Genomic DNA, 17,218 nt, shown 5'->3' with positions numbered 1-17,218 from the left:
ACCCATTTTATAAATGAAGAAAGGGTTGGGGAGGGAACCTGGGGGACTGTGGAGGGGCGATGCTGTCGGCAGCAGGGGCGGCCTCCAGCACCGAAGCCAGGCCGTGCTCGGCTTTCTGGAGAGCAAGCCCCACCGGAGCAGCGCAGCCTGGGCGCGGCTGTCCCTTCAGAAACAGAACTGAGCAGCGGAGGGAGCAGAAATCTCCCCGCCACGGGGGCGGCCGGAGGGCCCGCGGGCTGCCGCCGCTGAGGTGACAGCCGGGGGCTCTCGGTCACGTGACGCCTCCTGCAGCCCGCCCGCGCACTACAGCCCCCAGCATGCCCCGCGCTCCCGAGCGGTGGAAAAGCGCCTCTTCCGCCATCCCCTCGCGTCATCAGTGCGGGCCCGCCCGCCGTTTGAAACCCAGTCCCATGGTGCTCTGCGGGCTCCCCGCCGATTGGCCGGGCCGGGGGGAGGCGCGTCCTTCAAACTGGGCGGTGGGGCGCGCGCTCGCGAGCGGCTCCGGGGCGGGTGGAGGGCGGTTGGCGCGGGCACGAGCACGAAGCAGCTGCGCTCCGCTCCCATCCTCGGCCCCGCCGCGCTCGCGCCCGGGCCCGCACCCGCTATGGCCTCCCTCAGCTTCCAGGGCGGCGGCGGCAAGAAGGAGGAGAAGGGCAAGAACATCCAGGTGGTGGTGCGCTGCAGGTAGGCCGCGTTGGTTCCATGCGCGCGGGTGTGGGGCTGTGCGGGGAGGTGAGGGGCTAGAGGAGCGCTAACGTGGCTGGCGATGTTCCAGCCCAAAAGCCCTGAGGTGTTTTCTTCCAGCTGGGAGCGCGCCTGCCGAGCCTTCGGCCCGTGCCTTCGGCCACTGCCCGCCTAAGGAGGCTCCCCGAGTTCGGACCCCAGCGTGGGGGAGGCAGCCTCCAGCGTGAGGATCGCCAGCTGTCTTGGCTGGGGGGGATAAAAACAAGTTTTCGGTATGGTGTGGCAAATCCGGGGTACAAAAACTTGGATTTTTGTAATTTTTGAGGTGACTTAAAGACCTCTTTATTCGTACTGGGTCTCAAATGTCATTAAAGCATTGCTTGCTAAATCTATAGTGCTGCTAACGGTTAAGATCTGTGTTCAGAAGTGCTTTCAGAACTTTAGTTTGAACCAGAACCGCAAATGCAAATTTGCTTATTGTTACTAAGGCCTTTTGCGGTCGTGACATCTTCCTGGTTGGAAGTTCTACTTTTACAACTGCAAAATGAATGTAAAAACAGGGAGGGATGTTCTCTTCTACCCTTGCAACACAAGGGACAAGCTGCTAAAACAAGAGTTATGGGATTGGTGGAAGTGTTGATGTAAATCAAGGATATTGCAGAAGGCAAGTAATGTTTGTGAACCAGCTGCGTTTGAAACACTGCTAGCAATCATTTTCTTTCTCATCCAGATAGTACTGAAGTGGTCTGGAAGAGCCTTACAAAGTGTCTGAATATTTCAGTTAAACACGATGCTCTATACGACAGTGACATCAGGTTTATGCAACCTGCAGTGTTTTGCTTTTGCTATGTCTGATACTTCAGACTAAAGTCTACATAGTTTTAATCTCTATCCCCTAAAAACTCCATAGCTCGCCCTTTCTCTTGCATTTTGTAGTGCTTTTCTTTTTCAGTATTGCTTTGCTGTTTGAGCTAGTAAACGTGCTTTCTGTGGTTCCCTTTCCTTCTGTAGCAGTCAAGTTCTACTTAGTTTGCAGGTAGACAGCATCATCTTATTGACACCTGGTTTGTTTCCAAAGCCTGGTGTGGCTGGCTGAGCGTATCAAAAACCTTTTCAAGCAACACATTCACTATGCTTGGATAAAACATGAATTTGGATGTTTAAAATGTGTGCATTAGCATATGTTTTGAATGGGTTACCTAATGAGATGAACCTGTGATCACAGACTATCATAGCATACCAAGCCACTGCTTGTCTAGTGGAACTTGGTACTGACCCGCACGTGAGCTCAGGTTTTTACTGAATTGCCATTAATCCCATGGTTGAGATCCATACCATACAGCTGCTACATTTGACTGGTTCTCTGCTATATCTTTGCAGAGCAGACTATATTTATTGTTTGGCCTCCCACTATTTTAAAAGTTGCAAAACCAAAGCTAGAGCTTGCCCCTGTGAACAAGGTTGCTGTGCTTGTCGGCTGTCACCATAGTGACCCAACTGCCTTCACTTTGCTCTCAGTCTTGCACTGAAGCCTGTAGTGGTCTGTTTAGAGCTAACACTTCAGCCTCCATGCTATGGTGAGGAAGAAACATTAGCCACAAGAGTCAGGAAACTGAGATGTCATATGCTTGTGGCTTTTTTTTTTTCTTTAAGTTGTAGTGTAACAGCATCTGAAGTGCCTCTCCTGTCAAAATAATTTAAAGTTTGCAAAAGTTGTACAAGTTCTGTTTTCAGCTTGAGTGCTCCTTTATGGGTAATGCGCATTCAGTGCAGTTAACACTGCTAAATGAATTACAAAATAGCACTTCATGCTGTCAGTTTTCAGCCTGTGGTTGTTCCTGTGTTTTGGGGGAGGAATTATTGCTAATGCACCTTCAAGGAAAATTGTATGCTGTGTCTGAATTAAATTAGAGTTAAAAGAAAATGCTCACCATCGTGTTTCTAAACTTTTATTGTATCTCCATTAAACTTATTTAAAATTCTTACTTCAAAAGCTAAATAAAAAAAGTGCATAGACTTTTTATCCCCAAAATCATGTGTTTCTTTTCTGTCTTACACACTTTTCACAATTCAGATTCTATTTAAATGTGTCAGCATTATAAAGTTCTGGTATTGCTGTCTACTGTTCTGCTAGTTGTAGGTTCTGTTAGTATGGCCGCTGCTTTAGGGAATGATGTCATCCATGAGAGGCTTGTGGTCTGCCTTGTTTAAGTGCAAGAAAGGATGTTCTTGAAGTGCATTAATTAAGCTGGTTCACTGTTACCTTAACTTTCCTGTGCAGGTTTCTTTTTCTCAAGGTGTTTATGCAACTATTTTGAGCGTTTAATTGCTCCCCCCACTGACTGGATAAATTTAGTGGAAAAGACATTGTCTAATGCAAGTTTTCTATGTATACATCTAAGCAGTCTTTTTTTTTTAAACAAGCTAATAAACATATGTATACGCTATACTATGCTCAAGCTATAGATGGTTGAGTTGTCCCATAGTGAGTAAGTGAAAGGAGAACAAGGTCTGGAAAGTGAATTGTAGTAGTTTTTTCTTAATCAAGTATTAACTGAAATTAACTGAATTGAGTTAAAACCATAATGTTCCTTTTAGCCAATTATTGTTATGTGGATTCTTATGCTGCTGCTTTGTAAGTTTGTGTTCTTGTTAGCAATGATATCAATCCAATATTCCATGGGTTTTTTCTTGTTTTTGTTTTGTTTTAGGCCTTTTAATGCCTCAGAACGTAAAGCAAGCTCCTATGCTGTTGTAGACTGTGATCAAGCACGGAAAGAAGTTAGTGTCCGCACTGGCGGAGTCACAGATAAGGCGTCAAGAAAGACTTACACATTTGATATGGTAACTACTTGTCAAGTTTGGGCCTTCTAGATGAAAGCTAGTAAATTTCTCTAATACAGCCTTATATATGTGCTGTGTGGTGTTCTATGTGTTACTGTACTGGTAAATGGGGCGTGTTGTCTTTGCTCCCACAGGTTTTTGGAGCTCAGGCAAAGCAGATTGATGTATACCGGAGTGTTGTGTGTCCCATTTTGGATGAAGTTATTATGGGCTATAACTGCACAGTGTTTGCGTAAGTATGCTAATCAGTATTAGGAAACTTCATTTTAATATTAGTTTCTGGATGACATTTTAATTTTTCATTGTCACAGCTATGGCCAAACTGGTACTGGTAAGACCTTCACAATGGAAGGGGAGCGGTCACCCAATGAGGAATATACCTGGGAAGAGGTATGTTTTCGCTCCTGAGGTTTCTCTTAAGGCTGTACTATGGTTCAAAGCTAGATATTGCAGAAGGTTAAAGAAAACCTGAAGTTGACTTCTTTCAGATAATGAAGCTGACTTTCTTTAAACACTTGCAAATTATTAAATGTTCTCATTATTCTATATGAGAATCCAAACTTTACATTATTACTGCAGGCATGTGATTTTTAGCAATAATTGTATGGAAATTGATCTTTATTCAATGTATTTTTGTCATACTCAATTGACCTTAGCTGAAATTGGTGCACACCCTCCCCACCCCCATCTCTCTCAGTACATTTATACATTGAATTCCTTTGCATTTTCAATCTGTAGGATCCGCTAGCAGGTATAATACCCCGTACGTTGCATCAGATATTTGAAAAACTCACAGAGAATGGCACTGAATTTTCAGTGAAAGTCTCTCTTTTGGAAATCTACAATGAGGAGCTTTTTGATCTTCTGAATCCTACTCCTGATGTTGGAGAAAGACTGCAGATGTTTGATGACCCTCGAAACAAGGTGCGTACTGTCTTGCAAAATCTGTGACATTAAGGCTTCAGGGGCTGCTGGAAAGTGTATAATAATCACACATTCTTTTCTGGCAGAGAGGTGTAATTATTAAAGGCTTGGAAGAAGTAACTGTACACAACAAAAACGAAGTCTATCAGATCCTGGAAAGGGGTGCAGCAAAGAGAACAACTGCAGCTACTTACATGAATGCATATTCTAGGTATTAATCTTGTCCATTTCAGATTTTTTTTGTTGATGTTCTATTAAATGGTATCTTACTGAAGAGGCAAAAGCCATTCAAGTTGTAGTAGACCTTACCTGATCTTGAGATTGTGTATTACAGTTTATGTTGCTACATATGGATTAGAAAGCCAAAGCCATAGCTGGAACTTGGAACTATAGGATGATGTATTCTAGTGCGTGTATGAAGGGTTATAAAATATGGAAGCCTCCCACCTTAAAAAAGGGCAAGCTGTTGCTCTCTCTGAAAGATACATGATTATAGAAGCTTGCCCTCTTGTTTAGAAGTTGCATGCTTTGTTATGAGTATATCTACTGTGACAATACAGTGTCTAGGTGGAATGGAAGTCCTGAAATTTGCCCCATGCACAAAAATATACGTGGTAGAATTATCTGGCGTATTGAAAAAAGAGTAAGTTGCAATTAATTGGCCAAAATTTATTTCCGAAAAAGAGCACTGATAGCTAACCTGAAGTAGTATCTTGTAGCAAACAGATTATTGGCCTTTAATGAGATGTCTGAAATTGAATTCTTTTATAGCCGCTCCCACTCTGTGTTCTCGATTACCATCCATATGAAAGAAACCACCATAGATGGAGAAGAACTCGTCAAAATTGGGAAGCTAAACTTGGTGAGTATTTGAACTAAATTTCCTTGATGATATTCCTGAAGTAATGAACTAAATAATCTAACCTCATTCTCTTGAGAATCATTTTTTTTCATAAGGACAAAAGTCATCATCTTCAAATGAACTGTCTGTAACTCTGAGAAATGTCTATCTGCTTTGTCGCTCCCTGTGTCTCCTGAACATACATGCATAAATACACTGTGGAGCAAGCATTCTTCATAGTGATTTGAGATAAAAGCATGTTCTTCCTCATCTTTCAGGTTGATCTTGCAGGAAGTGAAAACATTGGTCGATCTGGGGCAGTTGACAAAAGAGCACGTGAAGCTGGAAATATCAACCAGTCTCTCCTGACACTGGGAAGAGTTATTACTGCTCTAGTAGAAAGAGCACCACATATTCCATACAGGGAATCTAAACTCACAAGAATCCTTCAAGACTCTCTTGGAGGACGAACAAAAACATCAATAATAGCCACAATTTCTCCTGCATCTATAAATCTTGAGGTAAATTCAAGTCTGAATATCTGTTCCTGTAATAGATATTTTTGCAAGGATACAAGAACATGAATGACTATCTTCAGCTTGACCTAATGTTGTATCTGTTTATCACAGGAAACGCTGAGTACTCTGGAATATGCTCACAGAGCAAAGAACATAATGAACAAGCCAGAAGTTAACCAGAAGCTAACCAAAAAAGCCCTTATTAAGGTAAGCTAGACGTATATCTTCACAAATTTAATAATGTTTGATTGTGTTGACACAACTTCTGCTATGTAGGAATTATGAAGTCATGGAAAAGCTGACTAGTTAGCAACAGTGCTTTTCTGAGGTGTTTTGAATCACTGACCTGATGCTTTCAAACTAAGCTGCTCTATTGGTACAATATTTATTAGTCACTTTGCTGTTACTGAAACTGTTGCCAAGACTAAAGCTGGAGGAAGAAGGTAATTGCTACTAGCTATGACTCTGTGTATGGACTAGCTATTCACAATATAGTGGAGATCCCAAAAAATAGTGGATGATTTTTTTTCTGGACTTGCTCTATTAGCTGCTGCTTTCTAGAAAATACATAAATTGAAGTGAACTTGTTAGTAAGCTTGAATGAAATGCAACATGAAGAAGCTGCAATTTCCATTATAATCTGTTAAATACCGCTAAGTATGATTCAAATTAGAAGCTTCAATGCTCTACATATATGCAATGGTATGATTTTAAATAGCGCTACACTAAAGGTATTTGGACATGCAAATGAAGAAGTGTTAGGTTTTGGAACGTTCTCCTTTGTTTATGCAAAACTTCCATAAAATTCCATCCTTCTGAGGTACCTGTTAAGCTAAATTTTGAAAATAAGGTATAAATGTTCAGGTTTAAATATGATTATTTCTTGATTCAGGAATATACCGAAGAGATTGAGCGTCTGAAACGAGACCTGGCTGCTGCACGAGAAAAAAATGGAGTCTATATTTCCCTTGAAAACTTTGAGTATGTCTTCAGGATATCTATAAAAATGTCTAACAACAAATCTCAAATATTGGTACCAATCCTTATACAGAAAATGTTTTCAGATCTATTTTCAGTCCTAGAAAGCTGAAGATAGAAGAACTTAACTGACCAGTCAATTTCTTTGTAAATTAGTTATTACACAGGCAGAAGCCTAGAAAAGTAGGTTTGTACTAAGCACTTTTTTTCTTTGTGGAACTTACCATATGCATAGCCAGCATGCATTTTTTTAAGGTAGAAGCTGATATTGGAGAGCAAACTTGATAAAGCTTGCTCCCTCTTTGTAAGAGGGCTTGTTTATACAGAAAGTTTCAAATAGAAAATTGTCTTAAATCTCTTCTGCATTAAGTGAAAATTCTGTTTTTGATACAGAAGTGGACAGCACTTTTTAAAATGGCTAAACATGTAGCATGAGAACAATAGGTAATCTTGGAATCAACTCTGTTATTGTTATTAATCTTTACGTTAGAGCCCTTAATGGAAAGCTGACTGTTCAGGAAGAACAAATTGCAGAGTATATTGACAAAATCAGTGTCATGGAGGAAGAAGTGAAAAGAGTAAGTGCCATTTCTCAACTGTGGCTTATATCCCCCAGAAAAAAAAAGGGGGGGGGGCGGGGGGAAGGAATCATTGGGGAAATAGGGAAAAAGGTTGAGCACACATCAACTTGAAGAGTTTTTGTTTTTAAAGGTCCTTTCTAATTAGTTGAGTGGAAGCTTTCTAATCCTAGAAGTTAGAAGTCTGAAATACTATATATGAAGTTGCAAAACACAATATTTATTTTTAAAGCTGTTTTAAGGTTTAAAACTTAATTTTATTTGCTGGATTTTCAGCAACAATTAGCTTGTAAAATGGTATCCAGGTTGACAGTTACCTGCCTAGGAACAAAGAATGATGGGATAGAGGAGAAGGTGATAAGCTCCAATTAATGAATAAAGAATATGCAGAAAATGGGAGCTTCTTTTGCTAAAGAAATACAAATATTAATATGCTGGAACCCGTAACTAATCTGTGTAACTAGACTTATCTTTTGATCAACTTTACTGACTCTTCCCCATTCTATCTGCTTATGTTTTAGAGGGATTTCTTCACTGTGATGGTCTTCTAGCTTGAGAGGGGAAGCAAGGCTTATCACAGTGAAAATGGTGTTGGTTTGTGGTATTTTCAGTGAATACAGAGACTCTACAGGTCTCTAGTCAGGTTTAAGACCTTTGAGCCTTTTCTAGATGACAACATGAGTTCTAGTATCGTGGCATAATCTGAGACATATGAGGGACTGCTGTTAAAATGCAGTTTTACTTGTGTTTGTCTTCCCCTGTAGATCACTGAACTGTTCACAGTTAATAAAAATGAACTTGAACAGTGTAAAACAGACCTGCAAATCAAGGAGAAGGAACTGGAAGAAACACAAAAAGATCTGCAAGAAACCAAGGTTCATCTGGCTGAAGAAGAATATGTGGTTTCAGTTTTGGAAGACACTGAACAAAAACTTCATGGCACAGCTAGCAAGGTTGTCGCTTTCCTGGCACCTAATTGCAAGAGTAGTTTCCCATGTTTAAGAGTTTTGTTATCTGTTCAAGGAAATCATTGTTGCTAAAGCATGATGTGAGAGTGACAAAAATGACTTGAAGATGAAAAACTAGGATTAACCCTCTGTAAATTGGGTTATAGTGAAAAGCTACTTAAAAATTGGAAGGCTGCCTCTGTGAAAGTATTAACCAGTGTTCTTAGCCAACAGTCAGCCTCAAACTACATTTCCTTCAGTCTAGTTGGTCATGAGAGTTTCAGTATGTTGCAGTGTCTATTGCTGTGAAGAGTTCTGCAGAGTAAGTAGCTTACCTTATTAGAAGCTTGTGCCTGAACTTAAAACAGAATAAATTATGGCTGGGGTGGAAAAATAGCAAGATGCTTTACAGGGATGTGTGCAATAATTTACACTCGCTTGAGTGAATAACTGAAGCTGTTTCCCTGTCACATCTATATTTTTGAAGTGTTTGGGAACTGGTCTGAATTCTCAAAACAGACTTGATAGAGAGTCCCGCTATTTCAAGTGTGAAGTAACTAATCCTGTAACTTTAGTGAATGTGAAAAGTTCTTTCTACTCAGATTCTTGTAAGGTTGGGTTGCTTAGATTTGCATGTGGGTTGTGGAGTGTTTGTTTGAGAGAAATGGGTACAGTAATCATTTACACTAACTACAAAACCAAGAATTCACCATGCTTTCAAATTCTAAATTATTTATCACAGAACTGATACTGGAAATCATTTACTTCCAGTACCATTACAAATATATCTTTACTGTCAAGTCTTTCACAATAAGTTGAAGTGGTCAGGAATTTTTTGGTCACTTCACTATGATGAATGCTATTTTAATTATTTAAATACTGAGAGGATCTCCTATTTTAATGCTTTAATTTGAAAGTTAGAGTAAGTTTACTACTTCAAGGTAATTTTTTCCTGTGTTTCAAGGCTTTAAATGATATAACATCAGATTAAGAATGGTTGTAACTTGGTGTTAAGGGAAATCTTTCTAGGGATACAGCTTCTCCTTTAACTGAAACTACATTTGTTCTTATGTATGTAATTTATGCTTGCCTTCTGGTTTAAAGGTTGACTAACTTAAAATTTTTTAGTTGCTTAGTACTGTTGAAGAAACTACAAAAGATGTATCTGGTCTCCATGCAAAACTGGACCGTAAGAAGGCTGTTGATCAGCACAATGCTGTTGTCCAAAATACATTTGCAGGACAAATGACTGATTTGTTCAACAAAATACAAAATTCAATTAGTGAGAACAGTTTGAAGCAGCAACAGATGTTGAAGTCTTATACAAATTTTATAGGTAAGCAGTAACGAAGATTTTCTTAAAAGTGATTGTTTTAGTAAATGGATGAGGCTTTATTTTAAACAATGTAACGACTGCAGTTGCACCCGTAACAACATACCTGGGATGATCAACTAAAAAACAGTAGTTACATTCAACCATACACCTCAACTTTCTCTTCTTGATATGTCCTATGAACTAAAAAAATACTGTCTTCCAGTGTTGTAAGAAGCAATACCGTGATGAGCAATAGAGTTTGCTCTTTAAATGAAGCTTTTAAGTTTTGTAACGTTTTTTTGATTTCTTTTGTAGGTGACATCTTGTCTACCAGTTCTTCAGCAGCTAATATTCTTGCATCAGTTGTATCAGCATCTTTTACCTCTGTTAAAGAACTAGTGTCTACTGAAGTTTCTTCCATGTCTGAAAAAATACTACAACATGAGAGTCTGTCACTTAATTGTAAAGCTGAGCTCCTGAGATTAATTGTGAGTAAATTTTCATCCTCTTTTGTTATTTGAAGCATCTGGAACTGTCCTCAACCAGAAGAGGTGCTGTAAACATTTTTTTCCCTGATGCTCCCTACCAGTCTGATTCAGCAGTTGGCTATGATTATATCCCTTTTCACTTCCATTCCCGTGCCATCGCAAGCTGTAATATACTATCCAGGAAACATTTATTGCACAGCACAGGGACCACAGCTATTTATATGAATATTCGTTGCTTCTTAGTAATGTAGGTACTTCTGGTTTTCTTTTTTTTTATTGCTTTTCCTAGGAGGAGCATACATCTGGATTAGGAAGAGCATTAAATAGCTTGACACCAATGGTAGAATTTGTCCTGGGCCTAAGTTGTCAATTTCAGACTAATGTGAAGAAATATTCTGCTGTGGCTGACAAGGTAGCACATGTTTTTTCTTTTATGCTATTCAGTTTTTTGTAACTTACATATAATCCTTTGACTTTTCTGCAGCGTGTAGGTGTTTTCACTCTCTCTGGCTTGTTCTCTTTTACTTTGTCCTATGGCTTTTCTAAATCCTTTGTTCTACCTTTTAGCTCTTTCATTCAGACTTCTCTTCCACTTTTGTGTGGTGTGTTCACTTGCTACCTAGCACAGCTGCTCACCTAACTGCCACAAAAGAATGATACAATATAGATGCTTAAAGCTACCTGTAACAAATACTTCATAATATTCTTATGGTAGTCTCTTCTGTATCATAGAAGTCTGAAAGAGCTGAGTGAGACATGTTCTGTCACTTCAAATTCCTTCTGCTGTCATACCCAACTTTTTCTCTAATTATTTTGATTCCCAGTGAATGTAGTAGTGTCTGGTGAGCAGTGTAGACAGCACTGCCCTTATTTTTTATATAAAAAAGTCCTTTAATTGAATTTTTATTTCTAGTCTACCTGAAATTCTATTTTTTATAGAACCACATCCTCACTCTTTCATTTTTTTTCTCCTTTTGGTTAAAAAACCTTTTTGTTCCTCATGGAGTTAGTTTTCCTCTTCTGTCAGTTGCAACTCATTTGAAATCAACTCACCTCATCTAGAGGCTCTTTACTGGTTTTGAAACTTAAACAGCAACTAGGGCCATGGCTTACCACCACTTGCTTTTTATTCTTGTCTTAATCAACTATGTTGTCTGTCTTCTTTTTTTGTCTTCCTCTGCTGAATTTGGAAAAAAGCACATTAAGTGTCATTCTGTAACTTCAGATGGCTCCAAGTGTTACTTGCTATCTTTTATCCACTGTAGTTTATTAATGCCTTTGTTTCTGTGTAGAGTAGGCGGGGTGTCCTAATTCCCCCCATACTATGTCAGGGAAAAGTATCCAGTTCCTAATCTAATGACAAGTATTTAACTTTGAATAAAACTTTTTTCAAAGATGGAATGTCATAAAAAAGAAATGGATACCTTCTTTGAAGATCTTTCTCTCACTTTGAAAAAGTTACGGGAAGAAATGGCCAGTGTTCTTGCTCAGCTTCAGAACGATTGTGAGAATTTAAAAGAAGAAGTGGAAATGACAAGATTGGCACATATGAAGGTATTCTTAGAGTAAGAAATCTGAAGGCCAATTGTTGCTTTGATTTGAACTTTGTAGCAATAAAATACGTATTTGCTTCAGAAGCAATGCTAGCACAGTAGCTTGGTGATCATAATTATTTTCTGCTTTTTTGTGCTATTTTAAGAAGCTCACATATGAAGCTAGCAAAAAAGTTTACACTTGCTATGAGCACATCTGGTTTTATATACCTTTACATACATCTCCACAGGCAGTGTCTGTCTACTTACTCTACACAAAATTTGGAACTTCAGTTTTAGAATAATAAAACTTTAGTATTTGTTATATTTTTTGTCCTTACAGTATGTGAATGCCTTTATTAATAATAGGAAGTTCAGAATACCAGTGAGATGTATAACGTTGTTTTTCTTAATAGAGCACAGCAGAATTAGTGTCCTCACTGCAAAGCCAGCTTGACCTGTTTGCTGAGGAGACTCAGAAGAACTTAAGTGATGTACTAGCAAAAAATGGAAGTATGAAGACCACCATCACTGCTGCACAAGAAAACATTCACCTGTAAGGAGCACATTACGTATGGTGTATAGCGATGCAAGATGGAACTATGTATGAAGAAGATTGCAAAATTAGATGTTCTTCATATTCATATGTTCATAAATTCTTCTGGGCAAAATGTTTGTTAGAGCTGAGTTCAGCCACAGAATATAGTTCACCTTTCTCCAGAGTAATGGTAGCCCTACAAAAATTTTTCTCAGACTTGTCTCCTGAGCATACTGTGTATAAGAGACTGTGGTTTGGGGGAGCAATGTGTTGTGATGAATGGCCCTCGGTACAGCTGCACTTTATACCAAGGAGGCTTAACTTGAAGTATAATAGTATAATTATTGTTGCATGCTTTATGCAGTTTTAAACTGAATAACTAACATCTTGCCAAAGATTTAAGGGGATTGAACAAACCTAGTAGTCTGAGTGCCGCCATCTCTAAATTTACATAATAGGGCAGTAACATCATAATTAACTGTTTAAATAGAACTGCATAACTTCACTGTTTCTGGTCTCAACTGCTTCTAAATGTAGAATATGCTAAAACCTGTCTTTCAAAATTTCTGAATTGTTAAAAATTCATTGTTGTAGGAAAACCACAGACCTAGTCAGCAATACAGCTTCCAATCACAGCAAATTTATTGCATCTATGGATAACTTCTCTCAAGAGCTCAGGATCATAAATGCTGAAAACAAGATGATGCTGGAAGAATCCACAGACCATTGTCAACAACTTCTCAGCAGTCTCAAAAATGTGTCTCAGGATACTGATAAATGGGGTGAACTTGCAACTGCTCAGATAATCAGCTTTACTGATCAGCAGCTGTTGTCCTTCAGAGATGAGAAAAAACAACTTATGTGTTCACAACAGGTACAAGTAGCTGTTTGTAGTCTAATGCAGCATTCAGAAACAAACTTTTACAGTAGAATTTGTAGGGGGACATTCTCAATTATGATCAGTATAAAATCGTGGTGTTTTGATAACAGCAGACTCATGTTAATTAACTTAAACAGATGCATTTTGGTGAAATCTAAAAGCTTAATTTGAGTAAGATTTTGAACTTGAATTGCAAATAACTTCTTTAAAAAAAAAATTGATCAATCCTGTGTGGCTAACTTTCATTTGTACCTTGGGCTTTTTACATCTTGATAGTACACAGTGCTAAATCTAAAGCTTATGTACAAGTAGTGTCCCTGGGAAACTTACACAGAGATCTTAAACTACATTCTGCAAAATAAAAATGACTGTCAGCTGGGCTAATATGGGAGAAAGCATTCCTTTTTAGGCGTATAATAGCTCTTACCCCCAAATTTTTTCAACTACCATCTTTAATTTTCATTACAAGTTTCACTTCTCACCCTTGTTCTATTGTTGGATTTTCCTGTTTCACTACTTATTAGAACATTTTACTAACTTTTAGAAATAAATAAAAGCTTAGAGTTAAATGTGTTTGCAGTCTCAAGACAGTCTTGTCTTTGTTATGCCATCTGAACACTTCAGGAGTTCCAATGGGAAGGACTAAAAATTCATGTTTTCCTCCTTGTCCTCTGGAAATGCATAAAGCTTCTATTTCTTGAAGGATTTTTTTCACTTTCACTTGAAAATCCTAACTCTGTGCAGGGTTGTGTGTAGACGCTTGAGAATTCTCTTCTGAACCAAATTGCATCATCTTTATTCTTATGAGTAGCTTTCTAAAATGATCATACTTTCTAAGAAACTGACTCTCTTCTGAAGATAGTTCTCAAAATGAGAATGTAAAACTGGCACTGAAACTTCTCAATTTGAGGTCTGAGTTGTTTCGTTTCAGATCATGTTATTAATCATGCACCACATCTTAGAAAAGAGGCCATAACCTTAACTTTCCTGTTAACTTGGTGTTTTTGTTTTTTTCTTTTTTCTTTTTTCAGAAAAACAAAGAAAATTGTGATAGAGCAGTAGCTGAAATCGTTGACCATATTGATAGACAAAAGAGTGCTGAGGAGAAGGTACTAAATGACCTTCTTGATCAGATGAAAGTTGATCAGGAGATACTTCTGGAGCAGAAGCTGGCACTTAATGAGGAAGCACAGCATGGACTGACTCAGGTTAATGGTTTCCTGCAAGAGGATCTTAAAGTGGATATTCCAACAGGTATTTGAAGTAGGGCAGGAGACAGAATGCACTTGCAGAAAGCAAGTGTTGAGTTGCAGAGTTCATAAGCAAAGATTGGTGGGAATATAACAGCTGGCAGTCATACCTTTTTTCAGTCAATCGCGCAAAGATTGACTGAAGAGAGTGTGACTTCTGCATTGAGTTGTTGTAAAATTGAGGTTCTGTTATTAAAGCTATTGCTTTAAGTGTTTAATAGTTTAATTTCATTAATATACTATCTTAATTAAAGGGACAACTCCACAGAGAAGAGACTACTTGTATCCAGTCACACTGGTGCGAACAGAACCCAGGGAACTTCTACTGGAGCAATTAAGGGAAAAGCAAGCAAAGCTTGATGCTATGTTAAACAGTATGACGAATGAAACGGAGGAGAATGTCTATCAAGTAAGTATATGAATGATAAATGAGACACTTCAATGAATATTTGAAGTATTCAGTAGTTTTTTCATCTCATTTTGGAATCCCAGAGCAGTTGTTGAGCTTTTGGAAAATAAGGGGAGACATTAATATTTGTTTAGACTGTCATTTCTGTTTTACAGGAATAGAAGTGGCATGTCTTTTACAGATCTGATCATGTTTTATACATTCATCTAGGAACTGCAGACATTCAAAGCACTTTTCTGAAAACTTCTGTTTTAGGACTTACTGGAAGAGGAGGAAGGGATGCAAGAATCCATTGAAAGCCTTGCTGGCTACAAATCCTTAGTGGATATAAACATAAGCTGTAACACAAATGGTGGCATCCCATTTTTTCAGGTAACTTTCAAAGATATTCTAAACAACTGTGTATTTAGAAGTGAAGGAAAATTATCATTCCATAATAGACATGTAGTATAGAATCACCTGCTGATAGCATTTGGTGTAGTCTCATAATTTGCAGAATATGCTTTGCTAAACTTGAGCTAAAATAATAGCAAGCTTCTAACAACCTGTACAGATGGTAAAAACTCCTCAGCAAGTAATCTTTTGGAGAAAATGTCATGATTTGCTAGACACAAATGCATGCATTTGCTTTAATGAAAAAGTTGAAAAGATGTGTGTAGTATTTTCTTAGAGGCCTGACAAGTATCATCATTCTTGATTTTTCTTTTACTTTCTGCCTTGCTCTTGATGCTTTTTTTCTACCCATTTATCAGTGTAGACCCCTGATATATATAAGGCTTGTTTATTTTTTGTTTTTATTTGTCATGGATCCTTAAAGTTGCTGGTGAATTGACAGATGTCTACACGAAATCTCTTCAGTAAATGCAATATTAGGAATTTTTTTCAGCGGTTTTACCATTTTTTTTTTTCTTAGAACATTATACTGCATTGTACGTGAGCAAGAAGTCTTTAATTTCTTTGTATATTCTTAACATGGAAGATTGATCAGGCCTTTTTTTTAAATCCCAGCACAAAAGGAGTCACAAAAAGGATAAAGAGAACAAATCTGCAGCAACGTTGGAGAAGACCAAAACGGAGGATATAACAGAACAGCTTCTTCCCAAATCTAAGATTCCTTTAAGATCGATGAACTAAGATTTTATTTTTACATGTATATATAAAATGCAGATCCTGTTTTGGAATGCTTAATGTCTAATGGTCCACTGAGCCATAACTTTTCTTAGTTATTCTTGGTCTCTGTATATAGTGAATATACTGATGCAAAGTTGGATCAAAAGACTGACCTTACAGATGTTCTGCCTTTGTCCCATTTTTATATGCAGTAGCTTGCGGAGTATTAATAGCCTTTTTTAAACAAAACCTGCAGATCATGGTGCTGTATGTTGAATGCGGATTTTTATATTGTCAGATAAGAGATCCTTTTCTGCTTCTCAGGTTTAAAGCCACAGAAAGGGATGAGGAATAATGCTTTATTAGCATTAACAGCTACCAATGTGTTTTAATTAGCTGTAAATAAGTGTTCTGTTTCTATGCCTACCTTACTCTGATTCCTGTTACAATGAAGTAGATCGTTGTCTTTGGGATACTTCAAATAAATCAATTTATATATGGAGCACAGATGTATATGCATATGACTTCCATCTTAAATCCATCTTAAATTAAACTTGGTAATAGAGCTAAAACATCAGCAGTTCTTCAAGGTAGATACTCTGGGCAACATTCAGACAGCTCCTCACAGACAAAAATATATTTATGATAAATACGTTATTGGGAGTGTGTTCTGGGACTATGCTTCTCTCACTCTCTAGCATGAGACCAGTCAGCTGTCTTCCTCTGAGATCTTACTACTCATTTATTCTTTCTTTAGCCTTTGTGGGCAAAGCTAATTGTTTTTCCTTAGCAGCAATGTAGGAAGAGGGAAAACATTAATTCCCTTTCAAGTGAATGAGATATCCACACTTCCACACATGCTTTTTATTTGTTTGTTTTTGTGATGTCTTGGCTCCTAGCTTATGGCCTGGATCATTCCGCTGTGGTATGAGGCTTGAAACCTTAAAACCTTGGAAGGCTTTTAAAATCCTGCTTTAGCTGCAGAAATGTCTCCATCAGCATGGCTTGGCATATTGTGAGATTCTGGCACCAGAAGCATCATCGTGGACCTGGAATTCTCCAGGGCTTAGGAGCTATCTTTTTGCTCTATGTCTATTAACATTGACTAGACTTTAGTATAATCTTCCACCACTGTTCAATAAAATATTTACTAACTAAACTTCTGCCAGAAGAGCTGATTGCATAGCTTTGTGTGAATGGCCACTCTGATTTGGCCTAAGCTAAAACCTTTCACTCTGCTTAGCACTCTGCTACTGAGTTTTCCTTATGGTGTTCCTAGGATCATTATGGACAAAATGGAACAGCCACTGCTGAAGACAGGTCACATCCATGAAAATCATGCCACAGTCTGTGCTTCTTGGCTTTATGCGCTATGAAACTGT

The 17,218-nt window shown here is 38.3% G+C and overlaps 1 protein-coding gene across 1 annotated transcript; it reads left to right on the top strand.

Moving 5' to 3' along the window:
• The first annotated feature begins 485 nt into the window (after positions 1-485).
• KIF11 (kinesin family member 11) lies at positions 486-16,340 on the top strand. The gene is made up of 22 exons (XM_035329523.1): positions 486-684; positions 3,396-3,528; positions 3,663-3,760; positions 3,840-3,918; positions 4,267-4,452; positions 4,539-4,663; positions 5,224-5,314; positions 5,572-5,814; positions 5,923-6,018; positions 6,704-6,792; positions 7,280-7,367; positions 8,132-8,320; positions 9,443-9,650; positions 9,945-10,117; positions 10,407-10,529; positions 11,513-11,671; positions 12,066-12,205; positions 12,782-13,061; positions 14,099-14,321; positions 14,572-14,726; positions 14,982-15,098; positions 15,735-16,340. Exons 1-22 carry the CDS (start codon positions 605-607, stop codon positions 15,858-15,860), a joined length of 3,201 nt encoding a protein of 1,066 aa, XP_035185414.1. The 5' UTR covers positions 486-604; the 3' UTR covers positions 15,861-16,340.
• Positions 16,341-17,218: the final 878 nt, after the last annotated feature.

Source organism: Oxyura jamaicensis, chromosome 6, assembly GCF_011077185.1.
Source record: "Oxyura jamaicensis isolate SHBP4307 breed ruddy duck chromosome 6, BPBGC_Ojam_1.0, whole genome shotgun sequence".
NCBI lineage: Eukaryota > Metazoa > Chordata > Aves > Anseriformes > Anatidae > Oxyura > Oxyura jamaicensis.
This window is presented reverse-complemented; position numbering and strand designations above follow the sequence as displayed.

Bases quoted from the DNA above. Each gene is read 5' to 3' on its own strand.
- KIF11 (XM_035329523.1), top strand. From the start codon at position 605: ATGGCCTCCCTCAGCTTCCAGGGCGGCGGCGGCAAGAAGGAGGAGAAG. The intron at 5,315-5,571 runs GTGAGTATTTGA...CTCATCTTTCAG, and splicing joins AAATTGGGAAGCTAAACTTG to GTTGATCTTGCAGGAAGTGA. The intron at 8,321-9,442 runs GTTGTCGCTTTC...AAAATTTTTTAG, and splicing joins TTCATGGCACAGCTAGCAAG to TTGCTTAGTACTGTTGAAGA.